General features: G+C 38.1%; 1 protein-coding gene across 2 annotated transcripts; it reads right to left on the reverse strand.

The window, feature by feature from the left end:
* Window positions 1–1484: 1484 nt before the first annotated feature.
* Window positions 1485–19568, reverse strand: fshr (follicle stimulating hormone receptor). Of its 2 annotated transcripts, XM_041816050.1 has the most exons (14): window positions 19232–19568; window positions 16297–16368; window positions 15414–15488; window positions 15150–15224; window positions 14976–15050; window positions 12323–12397; window positions 11644–11724; window positions 8482–8550; window positions 8292–8366; window positions 7673–7858; window positions 6259–6497; window positions 5845–6026; window positions 5538–5729; window positions 1485–2851 (listed from the first exon to the last, which is right to left on the reverse strand). In XM_041816050.1, exons 1-14 carry the CDS (start codon window positions 19423–19425, stop codon window positions 2315–2317), a joined length of 2127 nt encoding a protein of 708 aa, XP_041671984.1. In that variant the 5' UTR covers window positions 19426–19568; the 3' UTR covers window positions 1485–2314. The 2 variants fall into 2 exon arrangements, with proteins under 2 accessions (XP_041671984.1, XP_041671985.1); XM_041816051.1 differs by lacking the exons at window positions 16297–16368; window positions 19232–19568 and having other exon boundaries at window positions 15374–15486.
* Window positions 19569–23754: the final 4186 nt, after the last annotated feature.

Consider the following 23754-nt stretch of genomic DNA (forward strand, 5'->3'; position numbering starts at 1 on the left):
CAGCGAGCAGAGGTTGGTGGGGTCACTTTGTCCTTGAAATCTTTTGGATGCTGTGAAGGACGGCAGAAGTTCTAGATAAAGACAGCTCAAGTTAGCGCATGTATGTGTGAGTATTTTTCTTTTACTCCTTCTACAACCACTCTCCCATTCACTATAAAATTTACAATGGCAATTTAATAAGCAATTTTGTAAATGACACCAATAATCATCAATTACAAGATACGTGCTGTAAGAAACACTCAAAGGTGGCACAAAATACTAATTTACAACCAACTAAGTATTACAAATGGATAATTACACATTAAACATTTTAAAAAGGTGTGAAGCTGAAGGTTAGGAGATGTGTGGATGCATTTACAGCTACGGCAGACAGAGGAGTATGAGGAGATTATTAATGAGAGAGTCCCTACGGTGTGCTTCCTAATGAATATCATTCAATCATAATGCTGAATTTTAAAAGGATGTTGATTTCTTGACGTCAATCTGTGCAATATCCCCAGTGTCCAACCTTTATTAAACTCTTTAAAGTACTTCAGATTGTCTTGGGACGGCAGATGGCGGCGTTTGTTGAAGACGACAGCACCTGAAAGTAAAATCACTACACCTCGTCTTCTGCTTTCACTTAACATGTAAATAGTTCTAATGCAGTCAGCTCCACCTGTCTGGTGTTCTTACTTAAAACAGACACATGGAATAATCTAGGACAAAAGTTTGACCTAGATTTAGTCCAAGTATCTGCAGCTTTCATGTAGAATGTGTAACACAGTTTTCATATATACTGTACATACAGTAGAGTTAACCTACAGTGCCACTAAAAAGTATTCAGCCTCTTGGATGTTTCATTGATTTTATAAATCAGCCATGGTTAATAGAATTAGGCTTTATTGATTAACAAAAACCTCTTTAATGTCAAAGTGAAAACAGATTACTACAAAGAAGCATCAATTAAATAAAAACATGTCATGTAAAATAAGTGATTGCATATATATATTACCCCTTTAAAGTGACTGACCTAATTCAACAGTGAATGTGTCTCAAGTGATTGTAGTATAAAGACACCTGCATCTGGAAGGTCCAGTCACAGGTTAATCAGTATTCATGGCTACTATTACACCATGTAGACAAAAGAACACTCCAACCAAAATCATTTTCAGGGCACTGAACATTCCCAAGTTCAGTTAAATCCATCATCCAGAAATGGAAGGAATATGGCCCATGTCTAAATCTGCCTAGACCAGACCATCCTCACAAACTGAGTGACCATGCATGAAAGAGGCAAATGAGAGAGGCAAGACACCTATAACTACTCTGAAGAAGTTACAAGCTTTAGCAGTTTAGCTGTTTCCCACTCTATCCACTGTCCTCCTCTATCTAATATAGGCACAAAAATGCCCAAAAATAAATCTTAAAAAAACAAAACAAAACAAAACACATTTAATTCAACATCATTGATTTATAAAAATAATAAAAGAGTCAAACATCCAAAGGGGAAAAATACTTTTTATAGGCACTGTAACATGGCTAAAGAAAGGCATTTTGGCTGGTCAGAATAACAGGAAACACATGAGAAATACAAAACAACCGACAAAATTAAGTGGTAATAAGCATACAAACGATAAGTATGGGTCTCATTTTGAATACTTAGCAGCAGAGGTTGGAATTAACAAAGCCAAGATACTTAGTTTCTATATTTAAAGCTCCTATGAGGAGTTTTTAACTGCTTTGAAACAGGCTGAAATTAATATTGATAGGACAAAAGCAAACAGGACCATCAGCGTAAAGATGGATTATTTCTACTTAGCTATATTTATGAGTGGAACAGCTGCTGTGGGCCGACTAAGTGATTTACAGCACCCTTAAGAAACAATACTTTCCACAGTGAGTGTTCACAATGACCACTCTTTTGCTCGTTAAAATAAGCAGTGGAGATTATTTTTAGAAAACATTACCTGTCCATATCCAGGGCAAAATCAACAAAAAGAATAAAAGTTCTGTTTTCTGTCATGACCCAGTGTCATGTCATATTGCGAATGAAGTATATCAGTATATCCCTACTCTATAGTCTCCATAACATGACGTTTGGATCAGTTAACTTCACCCAGAAACAGAAGGTAGTGCATGTCATTCAGAGCCTTGCTTTTACTAATTTAGTCTTTCAACAGAATACCTTTAAGCTCTGTTCAGCAGTGACTTTACCATCTTGCACATACATTTCTGGCACCTCTAAGAGGGGTCAAGCACAAGATACCAGCCAGATCCTTCAGAAATGTTATTATGCAAAGTCATTCTGTATCTGTATTTTTAAATGATGATGTTAATGTTCATGTTTTCCATCTAGACTCAGTGTATGGGCCAGGGAGCACAACATCACATGGCTGCTCTTTGGAGAGGTCCATGCTGGCTGCTGGCATGAAGAACTCTCTGTACGATAAATCTGCGCCCTCGTCTTGAACAAGCCAAAGCGAGCAGCGAGAAGAAAGAAATCTCGTCTGAAGGTGCGGGTGAAGAAGGCATAGAGAAAGGGATTGGAGCAGGAGTTGATGGGGTAGAAGAGCACCAGCAGGAGTTTGGCGTCTGACACGGTGATGAGAGGGAGCTTCAGAGCAGCTGAGAAGGCAAAGAAGGAGATGGGGGCCATGCAGACGAAATCCGTGAAGATGAGGACTGCCATGCGTTGGGCCACACGGGTGTCAGCGTGGGCAGGGGCTGACGAGGGGTTACGGACGGTGAGGTAGATGCTGAGGTAACAGATGCACACGCAAAGGAAGGCCAGGATGTTGAGGAGGAGCAGAGACACAACGTAGGCCTGAGACACCACAGACTCCACATCCATTGGAAGGCAGATACTCACCTGCAGCAAAAATCAAATTCCCAAAAAATTAAACCTTTTCTGAGGGCTTTGAATGCAACTTTTTGTCCACAGCCTGAGCCAAAATATGTACTCTGTGGCCATGGCCTCTTAAAAAGATGGTAGCACTTCAATCTGCTGTGAATAACAGCTTAGTTCTTCTACTTTACAGTGTAATTTCTGTGCACAACACACCATATATACAAGAAAAGTGATGGAAATATGATTTGTTAGAGAGTTAGGTTTGCAGTGTAGGAAGAATATTCTCAGAAGGTACGCAAAAATCTCTGTACAGTAAAATGTCTTACATTTTATAATGTAAATGCATGGATTGACAAAAAGGCAGAACATGTACAATTATTATCATATCTAGGGAATATTTCTGCAGTTCATGGGGGTTTTTACGTGAAGATAAACATTGTGGTAAAAAATAAGACATCTAGTGTTTCACCTGGCATGTTGAGACGTGGCTGTGACAGTGTTTTATTTTTGTGGTGCTTTTCTGATCCAACTTTACACCTTTGTGTGCATTAGTGTGCCACAGCAGATGACCAAGCAACCCATGAGCCACTCTCATCAAAAGTTAAAGTTGAAGCTGATTGAACATCAACAGCTATATGGACAAAAGTATTTGGCCAGACCTGTTAATTATTGGATTCAGGTGTTTCAATCAGACATGTTGCCACAGATGGATAAAATCAAGCACCTATGCATGCACCTATGTCTATTGCAAACATTTGTGATACAAAATGAGTAATTCTGAGGAGACATTTTTTTCCTTCTTCGCCACTTTTGCCTTTCCTAACCACTTTTCGCCACCTCTTACCAATTTTTGGCAATTTTCAAGCATTTTTGCCTAATTTAACCAATTTTTTGTCACATTTTGCCTTATTTTCACTGCTTTTTAACCCCTTGTAACCAATTTATGTCCCCTTTTCCTCCACTTGTAACCCAATTTTTCACTTTATAACCTATTTTCAGCTCTTTTCAGACTAAAATATAATATAGTTTTTGTCTGACATTCAAAATCTGTGACATTTCTCCACTGTGGGTAAATCTGTCAAAAAACTGCATTTGTAGCTATTCTGCCTCTCAGCTGTAGAAACAGGGACCCCAGGTTTGGAAGAGTGCATAGAACACACTACCACGGTTTGGTACCAGATTCAGGCAAGATAATAAATGCTTGGACTAAAAGTAAAGATTAAAATGTGAGGACTTTTTATGGACTAAAACTGACTAAAACTAGACTAAAACTAAAACAGGTAGGAATGACTAAACTGTGACTAAAACTAAAAGACATTTTGTCTAAAGACTAAGACTAAAATCAAAAATAGCTGCCAAAATCAATACTGTTTATTAAAAATTTTTGTCACTTTTAACCTCTTTTCAGTACCTTTCCTCCATTTTGCATCTTTTAACCAATTCTTTATCACTTTTTAACCTATTTTCAGCACGTTTTACTGCTAATTTTTGCCTCTTCAAACCTTTTTTGACAAATTTCATTGTTTCTTTTAACCTATTTTTTTGCAACCTTTGCCCTATTTTTACTATTCTTAGCCCCTTTTAACCAATTGTCTGCTCATTTCTGCCACTTAGAACTCATTTTTTCCTGCTCAGATTTGCCTTTTTCGCTCTTTTTGACAGTTCTAACTCCTTTCTGCCATTTTAACCAATTTTCTGCCAGTTCTCAATCAATATTGCTTATTTCAATCCAATGTTTGCCACTTTGCCCATTTTTGACTACTTTTTAACCCCTTTTAACCAAGTTATCTGCCAATTTCGCCACTTGTGATCTATTTTTGTCACTTTTTAACCCCCCTTCAGCACTTTTTAATGACCATATTTCCCTCTTCCTACCTCTATTCCACAGTTTTATTCATTTTGTCCTGTTTTACCCTATTTTTGCCACTTTTTTGACTGTTTTTTACTATTAATTAAGTTGTCTCTGTTTTTTTCTACTTTATCCACCGGTTTCCTGACGTTTCTGAACATTATGGCTTAGCAAATAGTCTGGCATTACTTTCCATATGGTTCAATTCAACATGCCCATCAACGCTGTTAACATTACAAAAAAAGGTACATCTGTATTTAGAAAAGAGGTTTTAATTCTGAAAAAAAAAATGCTATACTGTACTACAAAATAATAAATAAAATAGTTGTCTGTTGCTTTGATAAGAGTGGTTATAATTCAGGTTGAAAATCAAATATGGACATCACCAGTTAACTTTACAATGGACTATGGTTTTGCTGACACCCATAGGCCCCCAATTTGGCTGAGCCCAAGAAATCTTTCCCCTTTATTCCCCTTATGAGCAGCCTTTACACAGAAATCAGAGGATAACGTCTCATTCAACGTGTGGTTTGGCAGAAGGTAATATAGAAGAGGCTGTGTCACGTTAAAGTGGCAACCAGAGCAATGTGTACCCACATCCAACACAAGCATACTGAATCAACCTGCAAGACGGAAGGAGGCTGGAGGTGCTAGCTCTGCTAATGTTAGCTGCCCTCTGCAAACCAAGTTGGCATAATTTTCCTGCTAAGATTTTTAAGAAAAGCATGCTCAGTTTTGATTATTTTCTGAGTATACTCTTAATTTTGACAAGTCAGAGCCTGACATTTTATTGCTGTTACACACCTTAAAGTGTGAAAGCTGTAAACACATTTTGGTTTGTTTATTTGGACCACCCACCTTGCCGTAGCTGCTGACCCCAACTGTGGGCAGCAGGGCAGCGAGGGAGGAGAAGATCCAGCCTGCTGTCATGACAATACACGCATGTCTCAGACGAAGTTTACGGTCCAGCCTCAGAGCATGTGTAATGGTGTGCCAGCGCTCCAGGGTGATAGATGTTAACGTGAACACTGACAGCTCACTGGCAAACACCTGAAATTGACACACAATCACAAACATTTCTATTAAAACTCAGTTATCAGTCTTTTTAAAGTGTTGATGTGGGAATGTCATTTGCATGCTGAGGACTCGCTTCATTCAAACACACCGTGAAGAAGCCTGCGGCGCTGCAGCCAAGGCCTGTCTGCCAGTCTATGGCGTGGTTGTAGTACCGGCCACGAGTGAGCACATCCACAGTTGCTATGACAACCAGGTAGATGCCCATGCAGAGGTCAGAGAAAGCCAGGTGGCACATGAGGAAACGAGGGACTGTCAGTTTGGAGCGGCTCCCTGACAACAGATAGTAACGTCGTATAAAGATGAGCTAGTATTAACAGTAAAATGTCCACAATGTAGAGAGATAGATTAAAAGATAGACTGTACATTGTTAAGTCAGTTCTCAGCAGCTGTAGGAATGTGTGCAGAGATAGTGGTGAAGGCTACAGCTCTGGTGAAGAAGCTAGTCAGTAATTTAGCATTCAAACTTCACAATGAAAATGGAAATGATTGCATTATTTCCTACCTAACAGCACCACGAGAACAGCTGTGTTCCCCAGAAGAGCAAGGATGGAAATGATCCAGATTAGGACCCGTAAGGGGACGGCTGACATGATATCCTCACAAGGGTTAAAGGCGTCGGGGATGGGAGTGCAGGTGATGGAGGTGGAGTTGGAGCAGAAGGCTCTGTAGAACTGAACATTGTCAGGGGCCTCAGGGTGAGAGCACAAGGAGCTCCAGTTTGATATGTGAGATGTTTTCAGACTGGGAAAAAATAGAGATGCACTGACTGTTAAACTTGAGGCCGACACCTATGTTTAAAATAAGAGTTTAGTTGATTGCTGATGTTTTTTGGTCACTTCTTTTGGTGTAAGACTTTAACTGTGCCAACATTTTCTCTTGTGACTATGAAAACAGATCTAAGTTTGTCAACAGGTGTTCAGTAAAAAAATCTCTAAAAAAAAGACCAAAACTTTCCTAAAACTTCAGCCCATCATTTAATAGTTTAATAGTTATAGTTTATCTTATTCTATCTAAATCCCATGACAATATTTGTACTACAGTTAAGTACCTTCTTCTTTTATATGAACCTAAATATCATTGTTTGTTTTAACCAAAAACACAAAGGAAAGTTATTTGTGTATGACGTACGAATCGTGAAAATATTCTGGGGCCCACAAAAACCCTCTTACATCCATAAATGAGATCTGAAATATTAACATCCATATTTTTGTTTCACACACCAAGAATTTCAACATGCTCGCTTAGTTTTTAGAGACACTGACTTCACTAGGAAAGTGTTTGTGTAGTCATGAAGTACAACTGCGGAACAGATTTTCACTGTGGATATCTCTGTACTGTGCTTTCCCTCAACCCTGACAGTCTCCAAGTCCCTGCTGCTAAAAACACCCCTACAACATGATACTGCCACCACCAAGCTTCAGTGTTGGGATTTCGTGATGACTGATGACTGGTTCCTTCAGTTTTGTGGAAAAACAGTTCAATCTTGGTACCATGCAGACTTTCATGTGCTTTACTTTTCCAATATTCATCTCTTTGTGACTCCACAATCTATTTTCTAGTAGCCTAATGTCTGTGAATAAACTGATAAATTCTTATAATCTGGTCTTTTTGACTGAGTGTCAGAAGTTAATTCAACACCAGTTTAACTGTGACAAATAAATTATAAAAAGGTGACATGTAAGTTGGGCATTCTTTGTGTTTTGATAGTTCTGGGACTTTTTAAATATAGCTATATACATGGCTTTGATTCATTAAAGTAAAAAAAACCTCTCTCAGCCCACCTGCAGTATCTCTGTAGGCCATTAGGGGGTGTCAGCACACACTTTCAATGGCTCTGATACTGTATATAAACCTAATGGCAATAAAGCTGGTTATGATTTGTAATTTAAAAAAACATGATGACAATGCGTGCATACCTATCTCTGTGCACGTTCTGAAAGGCGCAGCAGTGTGATGAGTACGTCAGGTTTGCCTGGTGGAGTTTGGTGAAGAGATGCAGAGGAGGGAGCTCTTTCAGATTGAAGGCGGACTTTGCAAACAGCTTCCGGAGTCCACTGAGGATGGAGTCTGGCAGGGAGCTCAGGGCTGTGTGGGAAATGTCCCTGCAAGGACAGACAAGGCGAAATTTAACAAATGAATAACAGCTTTAAGAAATAGACGACAGATTTATATAGGTTTCTGCAAAACATTTATGTCAGCAAATGCCCACTTCAGCTTTGAATAAAAGTCAAATTTATAGGAGAGGAAGGTAACGGATGGAGGTATTGTTTTATTTTTGTTTGACTGCCAACAGGAAATTAACACTTTTTTTAATTGTGACTTCAATTAAAAACTTGTCTCTTTGTTTGGGGAATAAAAGAGAAAATCCCAGTTCAAATGACTTTACCTGCTCTCAGTTTATTTTTACCTTAAATTTGGCAAGTTTCTACATAGTTTTTAGCTTCCCCACACACACCACACTCTTTAATGTTTTCTCCTGCATGCTGAGATTAGTAATGATTAAGGTGAATCATGTAGGCATGATGTCATGCTTACAGTACCACCAACTCACTGGAACCCACAAAGGCGTTGGGATTGATGAAAGTAAGCTGTTCGTTGCCTTTCAGACTCCTGAAATAATGAGAGAAAGAGGGAAAAAAGGAGAGGGATTAAAAATGTGAGCTGATTATTTATTTATATATTTTTAAAGCTTCTGTTTGTAATTGTGTCTCTGCCTGTGACTCACAATCTGTGCATCTTTGTGCCATTGAAGGCGTCACTTGCCACCTCCTTGATGCCATTTCTGGTGAGCCGTCTGTCATCGGAAAGGGAAGCCAAATTACAGTCACATGGCTCCAACACAGAACAATCCTAACAGAAATTTTGTCCAAATAATCAAAGCTGATTTTAATATGTGTGGCTCTTTTGTTCTCGGTAACTAAAGCAGTTAAGTGTGCCGGATACACTTAATGAATTATGTATATCTATAAGAGTTTTCTTTTTGAGCCTTTTAAGCTTTTATTAGAGAGACAGGTGAACATGATAGGAGAGATATTTGACATGTTAAAAGACGTCTTCTTCTTCTCTTACTTGATCTTTTGCTTTTTGCTTGACAGATTTCTATTTGCTGTAGGCTAACTGCATTTAATTTCTTAAAAGCGCAGTAAACAGTGTAAAGCAATGTTACTGGGGATAGGGAATAAAATGTTGATGAGAATAAAAAGAGAAAATACATTACCACTTTTAAATCTGTCTGTAAAAACAAGAAAACCTCCAGGGAGCAACCAGCTAGCTTACATTAGCTCAAAAAAAACAAAACAAAACAAAACAAAACAGAAAAACAGCTAGCATCATACTGTCAATTTTTATGATTTACTTTTCTTAAAGAAAAATACTGTATTCAACTTTGTTAACAAGAAAAACAAAGTAAAGACTAATGCATTTTCATTAAAGGAAGAGGTATGCTAGCTAACTTGGCTTTAAACTGGAAATGGAAAGAACCAGCTAGCCTTCTACTACCAAAGATTAAAAGATTTAGCTTACTTCAGAAGTGCTGTAGTACTTTATATTGCATGATGGAAATTGACACTATTTATTTATGTCTTGTGAACATATTAAATGTACAGACAGCAGCGAGCTAGCTTAGCTAAGTTCAAATACTGGGAACAAAAGGATCGAGTAGGCTTTAAACTTCTGAATATGAAAATAATTTTCTTAGCAATAGGAATGCTATAGTGTTACAAGACAGAACTAGCTTTTCAATCTATCTGTTAAATACAAACCTAGAGTCAATGCCAGCTAATAAGCCTAGCTCAATAAGTTGAAACAAAAGCAGTTGTCTGCAAAAATAGAATATCTTCACAAGGCGTATGTACAATAAAGGCTTATGTTCTCTGCTGAGAAAGTGATTAGAAGTGGAAATATTTTGTATCTTTTTACATTAAACCAAACCAAAGAGGTAGCCAGCTAGCTTAGTTTAGCTTAAAGAAAGCAGCAAGCCTGCCTTAGCAGGACTTAAAGACTTAGCTAACTTAAGAAAATACTACTGTGTGTCAAAGTTTCTGGCATGTAATAAAACAGAAAGATGTGGCTACAAATCTGATAAGCAGTAAATATAAAGCAACAGGTAGCATCAACCTGACTTATTGTAGATGAAATACTGGAAAGAGTAATACCCTATCTTGACCACGAAAAGGATAAAAAGACTAAGCACACTAAATATACCTTTTTGTGGAGAGCCTAGAAAGAATAATGGTTACACTCTTAAATTTGTGTGTTGTACATTACCAAGAGTGAGCAGCTAGCTAACTTTGCAAAAACAAAAAAAACAAACAAACAAACAAAAAAGGATGGGTCTGGATGCAGACCATTCATCTGAGATGCCCTGTATCTCAGAAAAGAAGTGCCTTAATTTGCCGGTACAACGTGTTTCAAGGTTTAGATCTTTTTTTTTTTTTTTTTCAAATTCAACTTTATTCATAAACAAGATCTTGCAGTTAAATTCATGAAATATCCACCATGCAAACATTACAGACAAAGCAACTTTTCATAAAACAGAAAAACGGTCAGAGGTCAAATCTGGGAATAGATTATGTATAGACCTATTTAAGAGGTAGTAACAGGAACAGCAGCTTGTTTTAGCTACTCTAACTTTAGCTAAAGCTAAGTTAGCTATGCTATCTACGTAGATAACGTTACTACAAGCCAATGTAGCTAAGTTAGCTTTAACAACGTGAGCTTTAGGAAATGTAGCTAAAGCTAGCTACATAGACAGCCTAGACACGAAGCTTACATAAGTGATTTGTGAGCTTAGTTTCGCTTACATAGCTAGCTGAGCTAACGGAGTAACGGAGTAACACTTGCTTAGTTAGAATGTTCTCATGAACAAGTTTTTTTCTCCTATGCTGGCTGTTTCCTTGGCTTTATTGAAAGTTTTGTAATCATGTTTTTCAGGTCAGGTCTTTAACCTTTAGCATCCTGGCCGTTACCTTAACTTTTACCCCAATCCTAAGTGGAAGTTTAATCCAATTTTGTTTTGAACGTTTTAGCGTGTATTTCCATTCCGAGATATACAGTACAGTGTCTCAGATGAACGGCTTGTGAGAGCAGCTGTCAGAAATCAACGGTCTGAGTCAGCCTGTCTTGGAAACTTCTGCAGGGGTGAAGTCCTTTTAGTGTGCCATGGTGAAATTGTGAGCTTAGTTTTGCCCCTTTAACATGGTTAGAAGGTGTGCTTGGGGTGCTTGCACGAGCAACTGAAGGTGGAGATATTTTTCCTAAAGCCAAAAGGTTCATTATGAAAAAAAATGCTGTCTTTGGATTCGACTGTGTTGACTGTCACGCTGGCAATTCAACCCATCCACAGTCACCAAGAATACATATGCTTGAAGGTAAGAAAAACATTTTTTTTGTGATATATATGTGATTTTCCGCTAAAATCAAGTAGCTATAATGCAATAGCCAGCTTACTAATGCTATATTGCTGGTAATTTGTGTATTGTTGGTGTTGCTATGATGTAACGTTAGCTAACTAGCCTTAACATTGATTACAACCCAGTGGTCGTCAATTTACATAATAGTTAACTAGCTGAAAAACACATGCAAATGTTTCATCTGTAAAGAACAGTCAAAAAAAGGTAATTGCTTAAAAGTGACACAATAAAGCAAAGTGTAGTATAGGGTTAGTTATTTTAAGTACACAACATGAATGGCTGAATAAAGAGGGGCGATGAAAAAATAAAAGCACACCATAGCAGTAAGAGTGTTATGCAGAAAAAATTGAGACATCTAGGAGATGCCTCAGTAAAGAGGGCAGGGAGCATTTCAGGGAACATTCATCACTGTGCATGCGATGCCCACTCAGAGCTGTGTGAGGGTGGTGTTTCTAAAAAAGTGATGAATCCCTTACATCTCACTGATAGTTTGAGTGCAGAGGCCTCTGAAGGCATTGGCTGGGACTTTCTCTATGTGACTGTTCTCTTGCAGGTCCCTGAGAAGCACACAGACAAGAAAAAATACAAGATTAAGAAGACCTAAATACATTTCAGTGTGCAAAAATATATGTATACTACACTTGAGCTTTAGAAATCAAAAGTATGATAGTCCTTTCTGCTATTAGATGCAGAGTTAATTGTGTAATAGTTGGATTTCTTCTAAGTATATATATTTTTAGCATACTTTAGCCTTTAGGCCTATCCCATATGGCATCACAGTATCTCTTCCATACAGCCAGGATGGCAAAAGGATCACTGGATACAAGTGCTGAATACTTGTCCACACATTCTCTGCAATAATCGGTGTAGTGCACATTTTGTTTAAGGAAAGTTTAGAAAGTTTAAAATATCAACATAAGATCATTTTATGAAGCATTGAAACAGCAGATTCAAAAGCAATGTCTCCTTTGACACACAAGTACTGAATGGGCTTTTTGTAATGCTAGATAATGCTGATGTTATGGTTTAAAATGTGACCCTGCCTTTAAGTGACTTGTCTGATGAGCATATTTAGACATTCTAATGAAATACTGAACAGAGGTATTCTCTAGGGCAGCTTTTTTCTGTTCGTTTATAGGTTGCGGTTAAACTTACAACACAAATCTGGTGGCTGTAGACTGGATCCTGTTAAAGTTTGGAAAAACTCTCAGTCCGGTGCTGGAGATAGTCCTGTGAAGTGCAAAATAAGCACCAAATGTTACTACATTCACAGTGACACCTCTGCACAACACAAAGTCAGTGCAGTGAGTCATGGTGATAAAATCAGACAATGTAGCATTCATTGTATTAGCAGAGATAAAAATTAACAAGTGAAGATGTTCCAAGATAATTCAGTGAGTAGCTCAGGTGGCAAAAAGACAAATCATCATTTAAGGAGCTTCCTCTTCCAAACAACTGTCATTATGCTGCAAAAACACTTTACAAGTTCAAATACACCGTCTCTGAAATGTGGAACAGTCAATAAAACACAAATCAATCAGATGTAGAGATAAACAGGATTTTAATGTGGAAACTAAATTCAAAACAAGTCTAATAAGACTCAACAGGCATGTTAAAAACTCACTGTTTTATATTATTGATTTATGTATGCATTATTAATTTACAGAGCCTGAGTCTGTAAGGACCATGCGGTAGGTCATGATACTAAAACTAATAATACATACTACTTCTACACACTATTAATAATAATGATAATAATTATTAAAATCTTTATTTGTATAGTACTTTTTAAAAACATTGAGTTACAAAGTGCTTCACATATAAGAGAGAGGGTGTACTGGCAGGAGAAAAAAGACAAACATACAAAGATCATTCATATATACACCAAATTCATATATATCCAAACAAACCTGTAAAGAAACAGGACAGACTTTATATAAATGCTGATCTATCAACATCTATTTGATCTACAGTGTCAGGAAAATGTAAAGGCATGGTCACCCCCCTTGTCAAATCATGAGTTAACTGTGATTAACTGTACTTTTAGTTCAAGACCTGCCAGACCTGTTAAATCGAGAAAGGCTAAGATCTCAAAAAGCAACACACCATGCCGTGATGGAGAAAAATCAAGAACGGATGAGTAACAAAGTCCCTGATATCTATCAGTCTGTAAGGGTTACAAAGCCATTTCTAAGGCCCTGGCAAACCATGATGAGAGCCATTATCTACAAATGTAGAAAACTTGGAACAGTGGAGAACCTTCCATTAAACATAACAATTTGTTGTGCCACTCTTGGCAGCAACAACTGAAGGCAAGCATTTGCGGTTAGTGTCAATGAGTCTTTCACATTGCTGTTGAGAAATTTTGGCCCAGTCTTTCATGTAGAATTATTTTAGTTCCTCTATGTTGGTATGAAGGCTTGTTTATGGTCATGCCGCCATAGGATATAAGTTTGTACTTTTAAACAGGCCACTTCAAAACCTTCATTTTCAAATGCTACTGCATTTGGCATTAGGCGCCTCCAAAACTTCCGGATGGGAGATGGAACGCAGAAGAGAATGCTGTATGAATGCAGATTTGTTGCAGTTTACTCGCCGTTTGCATGAGTTACCCAAGCTGACTGTCAATGACGAGTTAAATTTAGCTGAAGCTGTAAACTGCTGCACACAGCAATGATGTGTAGAAGTACTATCAACCCACTTTTGAAACATTATTTAAGCACGTTTGGATGTCAATATGATAAAGAGTGAACACAAACAACGATTAAAACACACAAACAAACAAAAAACCGACGAATAAACACAGTATAGGATGGTTTAGATTCCGTTTTGGTTTAGCATGTATCATGGGCGGGAGTTGTAAAGCGGCCTTATATTCCACCAGAAATACGTCACACCCTGCTGTGCATAGAGCTTATTAAGATGTTTGGCAAATGTGGGACAAGCCTTTGTGGTCTTTTTGATCAGCAGTGGTTTTGGCCTTGGAACTGTCCCATGGATGCCATTTTTGCCCAGTCTGTTTCTAATTAATGAGTCATGAACTGAGTCAAGTGAGGCCTGCAGGTCCTTAGGTGTTGTTCTGGGGTCTTTTGTGGCCTCCTGGATGAGTCGTTGATTTGCTCTTGGACTAATCTTGGTAGGCCGGCCTCTCCTGGGAAGGTTTACCACCGTTCCAAGTTTTCTCCACCTGTGGGCAATGGCTCTCACCTTGGTTCGCTGGAGGCCCAAAGCCTTAGAAATAGTTTTGTACCCATTTCTTAGACTGATAGATGTCAGTGGCATTGTTTCTCATCTATTCATGAATTTTTTATGATGTGTTGCTTTTTGAGATCTTTTAGTCTACTTTGCTTTGTCAGACAGGTTCAATTCAACTTTGTTTGCCTAAAAAAGATCTTGTGAGATTACATTTAAAACACCAAATGGAAATTTCATGACAAGCCATATGGCTAATGGATGGAATCAAGGAATTTTCGTGTCATTGTTCTGATGATCTACCCCTGTTCTAATTAGGAACAAACTAAACAAATATAGTGTATTAATTCAGTGTGGGTTTCCAAACATAAAATACAATGAAGTGCTTACTTCAAACAAATAAATTTAACATGAAAAACTCATTTTGGTTTTATTTGCTTTGAGAGAAAGTGTGACATTTGATTTCTTTTCCAGGAGATCCAGGCTTATTAAAAAATCATGACTGTGGCTGTATGGGGGCCCGTCAGAAATAGGCCTGTCACCCATGACCCATTTTGGACTAACCATCAGTTTGAAAATTCAAGACAGAAGTTTTCCTTGCTCACTGAGTACTCACAGATACTGCAGCTTCAAGATGTTACTGAAAGCATCAGGATCAAGCTGCATCAAGTATTTTGACTTCGTAATGGTTCTGAAACAAACGCATACCATTATTTCCTCATTAATGTAAATGACTGGTCTTACAATTACAGGCTTTCAGCACTGCTATTATGTTGACGGTCATACTTACATATCAGTGAGTTCAGGCAGATCAGAGAAAGCATAAGCGCCAATGCTCTCCAAAGCAACATTTTCAGAGATATAGCTAAAACAAACACATGTTTACATGAAGAGTATGGTCTCTCAGAGAATTAACACTTAGATGTATTGTCTCTTTAACACCTTGAAGTTCTCTTAGAGTTCAGAGCTTTTCTTTTTCACAATAAAGATTAAACATAAGCAGCTTGGATTTACCGTGTCACGAGCAGTCGTTTGAAGTGAAGCGTGTACTCACATATCAGAGAGGTGAGGAAGGCCAGCGAAGGCAAACGCACTTATTCTCTCCAGCATGTCATTCTCCGATACGGTGCTAAAGATGGAGGCGGGTGAAAAACAATAAGATTGTGGAAAAATTACAGAAATTCAGTGGTTAGAAAGTATATTTTTAAACAGTTGTAATGTCATGTTACCAAACAGGACAGAAAAACCAAAGACTAGTCATCTTTTATAAAGTTGGCCCCCAGCCCCTTTGGGGGGCAAGAGATCTCAGGGGAGTGCAAAGCTCTGTCTGCTCTGAGCTTGTTGAAAATAGATTTGCAAAGATTCTTAGATACAGAAAGGCTAAAAATGATGAATGTTTTTGCACCAGTGATAAGAACAAATTATGTTTCGTCACAGAACCCGTAAGAATCGAAAGCAGTTTTAATAAGCTCAGACATAATCAAGTCCCTGGGTTTTTATACATCCAGGTTTGGCTCTCCATCCCTAACTATGAGACACCTTGATGTGTGACCTCAAAACTCCTACCAGTACAACCTTGAGTCAGAGTGGACATCTATGCAAAGTTTGAAACAGATCCCTCAAAGATACTTGAAATATTGCATTCACAAGCAAGGGATGAACATGATTACTCTGACCTTGACTTTTGACCTAAAAAATCCAATCATTTCTACTTTGAGTCTTCTTGGATGACACTGATGTTCAAACTTTACACATCAAAAACATTAAATCTCCTTTATTTCAGGCCACAAAGACACTTTGACAGTGGTTCCTGACCCCGTCGTTTTCCTCTGCACCTCTCTTTTGTTTGGATTATCCATATCTGGAGTGTTTTGTCCTCCTCAGTTCATTACGTTCCTCATCAAAGAATAAACATGAAGACATGGACACAGACTTACATTCTCTCAAGGTGCTGCAGGCTGCTGAATGCACCCTGAAGAATCACTCTGATCTGTGTATGCTTTATTTTCCTGTTGATGCAGAAACAAAGACACTGATCAATGACAAGTATTCACAAGTGAATTTCCCATGTTTAAAGGGAAATTTTTTCACGTTTCAAGCTCTGCAAGGTCAGTATTGCTGTTTCTTTTTTTACATAGAAGGAGAAAACTGTTTTGCGCACATGATTTTATAGTTTTTTTTTTACATCTGTCTGCTGTGGATCAAATCCGAAATGTCCATCCAATTTAGCATACTTGTAACCTTTCCAAATGTTCCCCAGCCTCGACCTTCAGGCTGTACTGAACAAATGAGAACACACACATCGCCACAGATTTTCACTTGTACGTCTCCTGGGAATATTCGCCACATCTGCCACAAAGTAATTCTCATGTACTCGTGTTGTATCCGTCTCTGTATGCTTTTGTGAGAAACATTATGTACATCAGGGCTCTGTTCTTGTGTATGTCTGAGTCTATGTTTGTGCAGAAACTTTAGGTCATCCTTGTCCTCTCCTCCCTCCTTCCGGCCTTGAAATTCCTCCAAAAATTTTGCCATCCAAAACAACAGGTCAGTGTTTACTCCATGTGGCAATGACCCTCGCTTGGTTCATGCAGTTCTGTCTCACTGTGTCGTAAACACTCAAAGCACCTTTCATCTGCATAATTTCGGACTTCAACTGCCAACACTAATAAGTAGAGTGAGATAGCAGGAGTTGCCTATGTTCATGTGGCTGACATAAAAGAATGGCACAACTGCTGTATACACACACGTTATCTAGGATTTGATCTGAAAGGAGACTGTACTTGGTCAAGTCTAGTTGCACCTTTTAGATCAAACTTTGGACAACCATGACCTGGATAATGATAATGTATTAAAATGAAGGTAAAATTCCATGTGAATCCATTAACATCATCTGCAAAGAGCAGTTAGGGTTAGAAAATTCTCTAATAACGAGGGTTTAGACTCACAAAAATCATCTACAATGAGCAGTTGGGGTTACAAAATCACCTAAAGGGAGGGAAGAGGTTAAAACAGCATCTATAATGGGAGGTTAGGGTGTCATCTAATCAACTATATTGAGGGGTTTAGGATAAGTTATTCACAGTGAGAGGTTATTGACAGCATCTACAGAGGACAGGTTTACAAAAACAATGTGAATGAGAATTTAGGGTTCTAAAAGTTGTCAAATATGAGGTGGTAAAGGTTACACATCACATACAATGAGGGGTTAGGGTTACAAAATATCTCAAATCAGGTTTTAAGGTTTACAAACATCATCTAAAGAGAGGAAAAAATCCATAATAGTTCAACATTTAACAGTTAAATAGAAGTATAGAAAGTATTTACTCCATAGAATCCAACACAAATCTAAAAGCATAAAAAAACATCTACAATAAGAGGTTAGCTTAAGGTTACAGAATCACCTACAATGAGGCGAAAGGGTTACTAAAATCATCAATTTTGAGTGGTCAGGGTTACACCGTGAAATTTTAGGGTTACAACAATCATCTTGATTGAGTTACTAGAGTCAGAAAAAAACATCTACAATAAGACATTAGGGTTGCAAAAGCATCTATAACAAGATGTTAGGTGTTGTAGAGGATACGATCAATCCTCCCACATTCGGCAACCTGGCTGCTGCTTGGTGCAGGGAAAGAACGACAAAAAAATTGGGCACAATTTTTCTGGAATTTGTTCCAAGAATATATATATTTTTAAATCGTAATCATCTATATTAAAATGAATTACATGGAGGCATGATTTCAAATATGATTTGAAGCCACCCAGTGGGCTACATAAAAGCAGGAAGTTATTTGGTGAATTATGAAAAAAAATTAAACTATTTTTTTTTTAAGAAAAACATTGATACATCCCAACATTAGAATCTAGAATGAGGAGAAAGGGTAACTGATATCATTTATCAGCACTGAATAATTAGGGTTGCAAAATCTAAAATGAGATTTTAGGTTTACAATGCTCATCTTAAATGAGAAACTTGGGCAAGAAAAATCATCAACAATACGGCGTTAGGGTTAATAAAGACTATGCTGAGAGGTTAGGGTTACAAAAATCATATATGATGAGATGTAAGGGTTACAAAAGTATCTATAACTTGAGGGTAGGGTTACAAAAAACACCAACAATGAGGTGTTGGGGAGATAAATGCATCTATAATGAAAGGTTAGGGTTACAAAATTCACTGACAATTAGAAGCAAGTGTAAAAATCATCTGCTTGAGCAATTAGAGTTACAACATCTACAGTATAATGAAAATTTAGGGTTACAGCAGTCATCTTGAATAAATTACAAGTGTCAGAAAAATCCTCTACAATGATGTGGTAGGGTTACAAAAGCTTCTATTATGAGATGTTTAGGGTTTGCAGCTTTTTAGAGCCCCCCTAAACATCTCGGTTAAAGCTTTTAGGGGAGTTTGTGCCCTTTTCAGGGGTGCCGAGCTCCCCTTAGCTCCTCAGTAATTCAAACTATGGCAACAGAAAGCATTAGGGTTAGAACAGTTAAAAGAGGCTTGAGAAAGTCATAGAAAATGAGGGGCTAGGGCAACAAAAATCATCCTGGAGATGGGGAAAAATCTGCAAAATCAGAGTCAGTAGAGTAAGTCATAAAACTGGCAAGACCAGTGATAGAGTTAAACCTTTAGTCTGAGGATATTCTTATGTTTTATCAGTATAAAACTGTAAATATGTAAATCGTTAACCAGAATGTGAATTATTTGTAGCCAAACAGGACTATTACGACCTGTGAGTGAATTTAATGTTATATTTTAAGAAGTAATTTTCCCTAAACGTTAACTCAAGGCTGGAAATGTAATATTTGCAAGTAAAACCTTGCTGCAGATGTCAGTCTTGTGCTGTATGTGTGTTTTGTACTCACAGACATTGTGTGTTGCTGGAGATATTGGAGGGAATGTTGGTGACCCCGCTGCTCAGCTGGTACCAGAAACAATGGGTTCGTACGGCCTCATCTCCACCTTTACTCTCCATCTCAGATGAAGGCGCAAAGGCTGCTGCCATCTTCATCATCACAAATATCACCAACAATATCATCATCATTGCTGCCTTTCCCATAAAAAAATCTTTTCTTCCTTCTGTTGTTTATCACTCTAAAATGTTTCCCACGTGATGTTTACAGGCCCCTCTAGTGAGCCTACACTTAACATTAATCTGATTTTTTCTATCTACTCTGGGTTCACCTCCAGGTCGAAGAGAAAAGTGCGAGGTGCTCTGGAGCTTCCTGCCATGCGGGGCTGAACGATGGGGGCGTGTAAAAAGCTTTATGGGTGTATGAGGATGTAGGAGGTCTCTCCGGGGATGTGTGTGTTAAATGGGTGTGTAAAAATAACCACAGCAGAACATGGGTCTTGAAAGGATTTTCTTCCCTTATCTTTTTAAATTACACTCTCAAACCTGTCCAAAATGTAGTTGTCAATTTTTTGTCCTACGCTTTCTTTACATTGAATCACACAGGCAAGTGGTCAGTCTTTGGTAGCTGAAGATAGTGTGGTCTGAGGATGCCATGCAGATACAAAAGTTTAAGACTTATTTTTAACACAATGTCAAAAGAGATTTGAAAACAATAACCAGGACTAACAATCTTGCACCAGTCTGACATCATGTAAAACTTGAAGAAAGGAGATTTGCATATAAAAAATATTCAGTGTGGTTAAAGGTGATGTAGGGAAACAAGTGAAATGATCTGACTTTGGAAGATTACACCACGTTCCAAGTTATTGGATTTTAGTGTCATAAACATTTATTTTTTTGTTTTTCAGTTAAACTCATGGATGGTATTGTGTCTCAGGGCTCTTTGGATCACTAAAATCAATCTCAGACACCTGTGATCATTAGTTTGCAAGGTGAGCCCAATTAAAGGAAAACTACTTAAGAAGGACATTCCACATTATTAAGCAGGCCACAGGTTTCAGCAATATGGGAAAGAAAAAGGATCTCTCTGCTGCTGAAAAGTGTCAAATAGAGTAACGCCTTGTATAAGGTATGAAACATTTGGTATTTCATGAAAACTTAAGCGTGATCATCGTACTGTGAAGAAATTTGTGGCTGATTCAGAGCACAGATGGGTTCATGCAGATAAAGACATAATGGGGAAGGTTTCTGCAAAACATATTCATTGGAGTAAGAGAGCAGCTGCTAAAATGCCATTACAAAGCAGCAAACAGGTATTTGAAGCTGCTGGTGCCTCTGGAGTCCCACGAACCTCAAGGTGTAGGATCCTCCAGAGACTTGCAGTCGTGTATAGACCTACTATTCGGCCACCTCTAACCAATGCAAAATGTTTGTTTACAGTATGGTAGCACTGCCTTATGCTGAAACTAAGAAGTAAAATACAGTCTAGCAAAAGCTCCATGACTGTTGAGGGCCATATTTCATTTAATTTAAAGAAGTTTTGGGGGGGCCAATTGAAAATGGGCTGCGGGCCACATTTGGGCCCTAGGCCATAGTTTACACCCATAGTAGACACCCCTGTGTTAAAAACATATTTTCCACCCCAAATGCACCAATATTCATATCAATATTACTAATATTATCAATAATGAGTTTGATAATTAAGTTCCTTTAATAAGAGTACCATTATTAATAAAAATAAATGATCCTCATCCCAAAAGTCTGTTATCCAATCTATGATAGAATTTTCAGCAGTTTATTTCAGATTATTACATGTAGGCCATTAACAAATACAAAATGAGTGTTCATCTAATTTCTACAATTTGGCTATTTTTCAAAGAAAGAAAATACAATGTGACTAAAAGTAAAGCCTGAATGTAAGGATTTTTATTGACTAAAACTGGACTAAAACTATGAAGGACTAAAATGTGACTAAAACTAAAACTATTTTTGTCTGAAGACTAGCTAAGACAAAATCTAAAAGCGGCTGCCAAAATTACCACTGCCTGGCACTTATATGCTTCTGCAAAGTATACAAATGCTGGGCATTGAAAGTGCAGAGGTGGGTAAAGAAGCACGGCTAAGTTGGTTTTTGTTACTATCTGTTCATCCTTAAGTCAGAGTGGACAAGTCTGAAGGAAATCCCTCAAAGTGTTCTTGAGATAATGCATTTACAAGACTGGCCAGGGCATGATCCACCAGGATTCCTGGGTGAAAAATAAAACGCTTTATGCCGAAATATCCCTTTAGCTTTAACCCAGCTTTTTGCTTGGCTACTCTCTTTTGATCCTCTTAGCTTCGTTCGTCACTGCCCTCTTCAGTCTTGTAGCCTCGGCCATTGTATGAAACACCACAGAGACTGGCTAACTGGCTTCTTTTGAGCTGAAGGCTGGTGTCTGAACTTATATTATAGAGGTGAGTGCACTCCTCATGAGTGCCATCAAATTTAGATTAGAGTTTTAAAAGCAGCCAACCAGGTACTATGTTGAAACTGGTTAGAGACTGTTTTCTCTGTTGTAAGTATTTTCATTGTTACATCAACTTTGAAACTTCAATTTTAAGGTGGAAAAGTTTCTTATTAAAGATAAAGATGAACATATAGTTGCTTTGATTTAAACAGTATTGTTTTTTATGCATTTCCAACCTAGTTATACTTGATAACCCTTTAGAACATTTCCCAGATTTTTTCTTCTTCTTCTTCTGTTTTTTTTAGTTAATCATTTTTGAAATTACATGACTGTTTTGATGCCAAGGACAGTTAAAGTTCGGGAGTAGGAGTAGGCTCCTTCTTCCAAGCTGATAATCTTCTTTTTAAGCTTCAAAGACAAAGTAATTATGGGGGAAAGGCGTGAATGTGTTTTGTCTTCTGGCTCATATTTGTGTTGAAATTTGTACTCCCCTCCCCGCGTGTCTGCAGGACTGCCAGCCTGCAAGGATACTCTCTCTGCATTCACGTGAACAGAGCTGCATGAACACACTTATATAACAATCTTTTTGTCTAAATGTCTTCTTCTCTATACACCTCAGCCTTTTTCTGTGCTCATATGATGGCTTATTTCTTATATTGATACACTGATGTGTGGTGTACTGCAGGGACTAAATGCAGAGGAACAGAAGTCTTTATGATTTGTTCCAAAGCAGAAGGAAAAATGCAGCCTTGAGCTCCTGACATGACCACACACTCTCTCCTACAGTTTTGCTCATTCACAAGGAAAGAAAAAGGAAACAGGAGGAGAGAGACAGAAAGCAGGTGTACAAAGGAGTGATAATGTAGGACTTATAAAGAGGAAGATCCAAGGCTTCTGTATGCAAGTGTGTGTGCTGGTGCATGACATGAATTGAAGATTATATTAAAACAGATTATACTAATCTGCTGATTGTTCTGCACCTGTGCAAGGGAGGTGCGACATAAAAATGTGGAGAATTTTTTAACTCAGCAGAATGAGGCGCTGTCCTTACTCAACAAGCCGATAAATAGACAAAATGAAAAAGTCAATACTGCCTTTCCTCTGTGGAGGTTTTGGCTCTTGTGGGCAAAACACAAGTGTGCCAAAACTATAAGGGATGGATGCACTCAATTTCAGTGGTTAAGTTTCAGGACTAGGTTATTGTGGGTTTACAGGGATTGTGCTATGTTAGGCTTGCCATACACTAGATGATTTTCAAATCTTAACTAGTTTCAAAAACCTGAAAAATCACAGAAAAAGGGTGAATTTCAACTGATTTTTAACATTATAGTCCTTTAACTGCAGTCAGTACAAAAGAGGTGAACTCAAAGGGGAACCAGGGCCCTTTAAGTGGACTGTCCTTACTTAAGATCCCTCTAAAGTGCCCTCTAAGTGGACTGTACTTGGTAAAGATCCCTCTAAAGTGTCCTCTAAGTGGACTGTACTTGGTAAAGATGCCTCTAAAGTGTCCTCTAAGTTGACTGTACTTGGTAAAGAACCCTCTAAAGTGCCCTCTAAGTGGACTGTACTTGGTAAAGATGCCTCTAAAGTGTCCTCAAATTGAGCAGTACTTGTTACAGATCCCGCTAGAGTGCCGTCTATGTGGACTATACTTGGTAAAAATCAATCTATAGTGCTCTCTAAGTGGACTGTACTTGGTAAAGATACCTCTAAAGTATTCTCTAAGTGGACTGTACTTGGTAAAGATGCCTCAAAAGTGTCCTCTAAGTGGACTGTACTTGGTGAAGAACCCTCTAAAGTGTCCTCTAAGTGGACTGTACTTGGTAAAGATGCCTCTAAAGTGTCCTCTAAGTGGACTGTACTTGGTAAAGAACCCTCTAAAGTGTCCTCTAAGTGGACTGTACTTGGTAAAGATGCCTCTAAAGTGTCCTCTAATTGGACTGTACTTGGTAAAGATCCCGCTGAAGTGCCCTCTAAGTGAGCAGTAGTTGGTAAAGATCTTGAGTGCCCTCTATGTGGGCTGTACCTATTGAAGATCCCTATAGAGTGCCCTCTAAGTGGGCAGTACTTGTTAAAGATCCCTCTA

The sequence above is a fragment of the Cheilinus undulatus genome, linkage group 20, assembly GCF_018320785.1.
Source record: "Cheilinus undulatus linkage group 20, ASM1832078v1, whole genome shotgun sequence".
Lineage (NCBI taxonomy): Eukaryota > Metazoa > Chordata > Actinopteri > Labriformes > Labridae > Cheilinus > Cheilinus undulatus.